The sequence below is a fragment of the Macrobrachium nipponense genome, chromosome 1, assembly GCF_015104395.2.
Source record: "Macrobrachium nipponense isolate FS-2020 chromosome 1, ASM1510439v2, whole genome shotgun sequence".
In the NCBI taxonomy this organism is placed as follows: Eukaryota; Metazoa; Arthropoda; class Malacostraca; order Decapoda; family Palaemonidae; genus Macrobrachium; species Macrobrachium nipponense.
The window spans coordinates 55,617,676-55,624,055 of record NC_087200.1 but is presented as its reverse complement, the minus strand read 5'-3'; the positions used below and the strand labels follow the sequence as shown (position 1 = coordinate 55,624,055).

The following is a 6,380-nucleotide window of genomic DNA, read 5'->3' as shown; positions in this document are numbered from 1 at the left end:
TTTGGCTAACTTCCGTGTTTCCCCAACATCCTTCTAATTTACCAAGATGAAGAAAGAAAATTGAAGAGTATATCCTTCCTGCCAGCAAAGAGAGAGATAGAGAGAGAGAGAGAGAGAGAGAGAGAGAGAGAGAAGATGAAGAGAGAGAGGGAGAGAGAGAAGAGGGTGAAGAGAGAGAGAGAGAGGGATTGTCAACATCTCCCAACACACTGCTGTTTGCATTCGCAAACCATTCAAGTACAGCCCAAGGGCTGTGTACGGACACTTTAACATATAAGTGAGTCCAGTCCTTTTACAAATGTACAGCTACAACAATTTATTCCTGGTGATTAGAAATTCCTTTCTCGATATAATGTGGTTCGGATCCCACAATAAGCTGTAGGTCTCGTTGCTAGGCTTGAATATCAATGCAAATGTGATTTAAGCCTTGAGAGTCGATATGAATTAAAGGAAAGTCGAACCATTCTCTCTCTCTCTCTCTCTCTCTCTCTCTCTCTCTCTCTCTCTCTCTCTCTCTCTTCCCGGGTTAAACATCGGCTACAGATGCAAATTTGATTCAATGCTTTATCACTGAAAATCTATATGAATTGAGGCAGGGCAGGAGTGTCACTTTCCCACAAGTGAAAATTTTTGCGAAGGTTACCTTCAATCGGTTCTCTCCACTGCCAGATAGATCAGTTTCTTTGAATCGTAACTGCAAAGAAATATGCCCATTTTTAGGGGTATTCCAGAGATAGCAAACCATGCTGAATGAATTTCATATTTGACTCCTGGAATAAAGTACAGTCTGCTGAGTTGGAGGATATAGTTGCGTACAAGTAGAGCAGGAGTAAAGTGAACAAGTTAAGAGGAGAAAAGGAGAGGACTGACCAGAAATCCTGCTTTATTTTTTGGCTGGACACTAAATCCATTAGTTTGAATGTCACTGAAGGTCTTTGATGCATCATATATCTACAGAAATGATCGAACAACCTGGTAATGCGATTTGACGGCCTTGTGCTAGGACATATTAATAGATACTGATATTTTGTATTCAATTATTACTCAAATTTCATCGTCCAGAGGGATCAAAGAGACTGGAATTTAAAATGTATGACCTCTAGAGAAACACTCGCTCCCTCGCTTTCGCTCTGTGAAGTTGAGGTAATATAGACATTTCAGGAGAGGAAGACCTTCTTTGACAAATGAGAATCTAAAATGTCGACTCATCGGAAAGCTCTTACAAGTAAAAGGGTGCTGTCCAAGGCTGTCCCTGCCCCTAGCTGCAACAACGTTCATTCCTTTTACTCTATCTCTTTTCATATTCTCTTTCTATTATCTTACTTTCTACCCAATCCTTACAGTTGATTCATAGCGCAACTGCTTTGAAGATTTCCCACCTGTATCACCTTTCAGACCTTTTCACTGTCAATTTCCTTTTCAGTGCTGAATGGTCCTAGTTGCCCCCCACCCACCCATGCCCAACCCCCAGGGCTTGGCATGTATGCCTCAAATCTAGGAATCAATCAATCAGTCACAACTGTACCTGACACACCAGTGTGTCTTTCTTGACTCATTGGGAAAGATGACACCACCAGCGTCATTCGCTTTCTTTCTAAGGCAAACTGAAAGTAATGACTGGATATTTCCATGGAAATCCTCTTGCATTTGTGTATCCGGAACAACTGTGACCATCTGGACATCATACCAAAGTGCAGGCTTTGAAATAATAATTTCAAACCATGAAGGAAGTGATAAGGAAAGGCATCCTCATCCTTGGACAGTTGGCTATGAAATAGGATTTGCGATCATTAAGAACTCAAAATAATGAGTGATACTATATAGGTTGGTTGTTGTAAGATTTCAGTGAATTTTTCCTTTCTTTGCCTTTTGTCTTTGAGTGACCTCTTCAGTATTCAATAGTTTCACTTCATAAAGAACTGTTGCCACATCACAAATTATATTGACTAATTAATATTTGCAAATTGCAATTTATAGACTTGTGATTTCTTACGAAACCTTGCCATTGACAATCAACTGTTAAAGGATAGTGTATGTATGTATGTATATATATATATATATATATATAATATATATATATATATATATATATATATATATATATAGTATATATATATATATATATATATATATATATATATATATATATATATAGTATGTATGATATATAACTATTATTCGAGCTACAAACGTCCTATATATATATATATATATATATATATATATATCCTATATATATATATATATATATCTATATATATATATATATATATACTATATATATATATATAATATATATATATATATAATTATATATAAACGATAAAACCCGAAAGGGGAAAAACTTTACCACTGTGATGAAACTAATCATAAGAAAAAAATTATGTATCAGGGATATTGCAGAAGTTGAGCTGACTTCAAAGGTGCTTTCAATTTATATTATATTGCATTCAATTCAACTTTACTGTGATTGTTTTTTCTTATTAGGACTTAGAGAATTGGTAATTGGAATAAAAATGCTTATTACATCCTGTAGTTTACGTTTGACCCTAAAGTATACAGTGTTGATAATTACCACAACTCCAGAAGTGCTGAATTCGAGATTGCGAAGAGCGAAAAGAATCTCGCCGTCTCCAGGCACAACATTACAGATTGCTGAATCAACTTGTTCATAACAGCGCTCATATTTATATATATATATATATATATATATATATATATATATATATATATATATATATATATATATATACGGATTTTTATCAAACAGTCAGCACTCCTGACAAATCTAATTGAGAAATGGTCTGTTGTTGCTTTCAGTTCTGGTGATGTGCGGGTCGTCGGGGAACATTCGACGGATCATGATGGCAGCTTACCGACTGAACATGGTCACCTCCGGAGACTACGCCTTCTTCAACATAGAGATCTTCTCGGGGTGAGTACGAGGAAAGTTGACTTCATGGTTTACCATAGGCCTCTATTTTCTTAAAGTCTTGTCCTTGTTTTCTTTTTCAATACATTTTCTGAGCGAGTAAATACAATTCATTTCCTCGGCGCAATGAAGCTTTCTGTACAGCCGCTACAGCGTAAAATCAAGGCCACCGAAAATCGATCTACCTTTCGGTGGTCTCGATGTAATGCTGTATAAGCCGCTACCCGTGAAACTTTAACTACGGTCCGGTGGTGGCCTATCCTATATCGTGGCCAGAACCACGATATAGCTAAATTTAACCCTAAATAAAATTAAAACTACTGAGGCTAGAGGGCTGCAATTTGGTATGTTTTATGATTGAAGGGTGCATGATCAAGATCCCAATGTGCAGCCCTCTAGCCTCTGTTGATTTTAAGATCTGAGGGCGGACAGAAAAAGTGCCGACTTCAAACACTAAAAACCCGATATTGACGCTGCATTAAAGGTTTGCTTCCTCCTTTCATAGTAGCTAAGGAATCGTGTACTATTTAGAAGTACCCATTCAACTACTCTATCCTTATTTCGATTTCAAATGTATTTATAGGAATAAATTCATTAGATTTTCATTATCACTTACATTGCAATGTTTTCGTCGCCGGTTCTCAGTTTTCTAACCTGTCCCTTTTTTTGTTCAGATATTTATCATCTCTACATTACTGCAGTTTAATACATAAAGGAACCGAACGAATCGATAGCTTTCAAATTGTAAGGTTTCTTCGACCTTTTATCTATATTCATATTTTAATATTTTGCAATGAAAAGTAAATGAATGTACTACAAGGAATATTCTGGTGAATGACAAAGAGGATAACGCTTCATAAGAGTTCATGGAAGGCTTAACAAATAGTAATATGTACATATATATATATATATATATATATATATATATATATATATATATATATATATATATATATATATATATATATATCGAACTACAAATGTCCTTTAATATATAATTCGCTCTACCTCGGAATTAATATATTTTCATATATGCTTAACCGAGGGGGAATTTATTAAGCGATAATAGAATTGGCCATCGACAGGCGCGAACCAGCGACTTCCCAATCCCAGGACTGGCAGTGAAGCCTTAAACTACCCCGACACCGCATTTGTAGTTCGATATATGTATATGAATCACGGTAATGTGATAGACTTATATATATATATATATATACGTATATATAATGAGATTTTTCCTCTTACGCTCGAAACAAAACTTAAAAATCAGTTCATTGTCGGAGCAACTTACACCAAAGATGTATTATACTAATAAGTGCACCTCCCACAGTCAGTTTTCGAAGCTTTATCTTTCGGTTTAGGTACAGTAATAGACAATGTATTTATTTATTTATTCCGTCATCTAGAGATAAATAGCTTGACTTTGACTCTACTGTTAATAGTGTCGAATTGAGGTTCTGTATTTAGAATCGAAACCAATCCTTCTCAAATGTGATAGCTGAATGTTTAAGCTTTGAAACTAGGTTAATTATGAAGTTTTGTACGTGAAAATGTACGTTAGAGCCGAAATCAGCTAATGTCTTTCTTGGTAGGTGCATAGATGAGTTTTCTATCTATCACTGTATCTTGTCCGAAAGGCACGGGTTCGGTATCTGACAGAGGCAGATGATCAATTGCAGTATCCCTCAGGTGGAATTTGGGTGGCCAAACCCGGAATGATATCCTAACATCTGTGCTAGATAAACACTTGAATGTTGCCACTATGCCGATATAACATTATTCTTTTCTGGACAAGTGGCGCTGCAGTTGCTAAGATCGTAGTTGAATCCTTTATGGATGTTAGAGATATACGTTTGTTTATTCATAAATCGGGAGGGACTCTAATGATATCGAAACGGACGTAAACCACGTACATCCTCACAGTGACGTTATTATCCGCCAAATGCCAGAACTTCGAAGAAGACAGGCACTTCCAGAGGCAAACTTCGCCACTCTTCTTTGTATCCTGAGCGGACGAACTCCAGCAGTTCAATGGGCTTCCAGCGCCCCCACCCACCCCCCCAACCTTACCCATCCTGACACTCCTGCAACCCATCCAGAGTATAAAGTCCCTTCACAACAAGGCATTCATATCAAGAGTTACGATAACGGTATTGATTGTCCCCTCAGGAACTGAGAGATATATACCTCCTTTTCTGACGAAGCAAAGTTGGAAGGTGACAGGGTGTTGTGGGTGGGGGGTGGGGGGGTGTGATTGGTTGGGACGACACGACGTGTGAAGGAAATGAAGATGAGATGTGTCGTCGCAGAGAAACTAAGGGCTTCATTGTTTTGTGCTGTCCGTTTTGATGCTGCGAATTACAATGATACTGTGTATGAGATATTGTCCTTCTAATCTGCTACGGAAAATAATAATAATAATAACAATAATAATAACAATAATAATAATAATAATAGCAATAATAAAGAGAGATTAACACTGTATCTCCACACATATGTATCTTTTAATATCTTAAAATCCGATCAACTACTTTGTTCCAAAAAGTTGCTGAAACTCACAAAAGGTTTTTGTAGATATCTGAGACACCCACAAATGTTATAGAGTGCTATAGGAGAACAAACAAGCTGCTTACAAATACTGATCTTCGTCAAACTTCGTTTGTTCAAGAAATTCTGTGATCCAAAATTCATACAGCGATGACTATATAGCAGCTGAACAAAAGAATTTCATGGAAATGAGAAAGAAAGAAAAATGAAAAACCAGGTATTACACGTGAGTATTTATGGAAATGGGTCACACCCAAAGCGTAGAGTCCCATCTATGGTGAAGCTGTGGCGTAAGAGAAGGGTGAGGGTGAGGGAGAGGGATGTACAGAGCGATGAAAGTTTCTCTCCGCTGAAACGGTGGCAAAAGGCGATAAAAGGGGCTAATGGGCAAACAAACTTTCCTTCATTGCCGTTAGCAGGCGATAACAACAGCAGTCCAACTTTCCCTTCGCCTTTGCCAATTCGGGGGGAATTCCTACCTTGGCCAGATTGGTGCCTACAGCGAATTCTTTCTCCTCCGTCTTTTTGTGTCCAGCACGAATTCCTTATTAGAAATAAACAAAAATTCTTTACATTTAAGCTGGTCCGCTGGTATAGTGGTGAGCGTCGTGGCATGCCGCTCAGACGTCCCTGGGGGTTCGCGTCTCCCCCAGGAATATGAAAAATCACTGGCTCTGTATCATGATCAGTTACTGCTGCAGTGTGGGGTCTGCTTTGGAAGCTTCAATTCCAAGTCAGTTGGTAGTGACTGGGAATTTTAAACAGGATTATACGCTGTGCAGAAAACTCGATTGCGTCGAAGAGGCTTCGGCGCATTTTTAACATTTTTTATTTATTTATTTATTTCATTTTTTCGGCTTTGTATCATAAAAAGGGGTAGCACCAAGTCACCCGTTGCTTA

General features: G+C 37.5%; 1 protein-coding gene across 1 annotated transcript in view; it reads left to right on the top strand.

Annotated features, from left to right (window-relative positions):
- The window catches only part of LOC135219317 (atrial natriuretic peptide receptor 1-like), a 340,308-nt gene that overhangs the window by 99,996 nt on the left and 233,932 nt on the right, over nt 1-6,380 (top strand). Inside the window, exon 2 of the mRNA XM_064255982.1 lies at nt 2,821-2,935. Within this exon, the coding sequence (XP_064112052.1) occupies nt 2,829-2,935 (107 nt within the window). The 5' untranslated portion in view covers nt 2,821-2,828. The remainder of the gene's footprint in view (nt 1-2,820; nt 2,936-6,380) is intronic.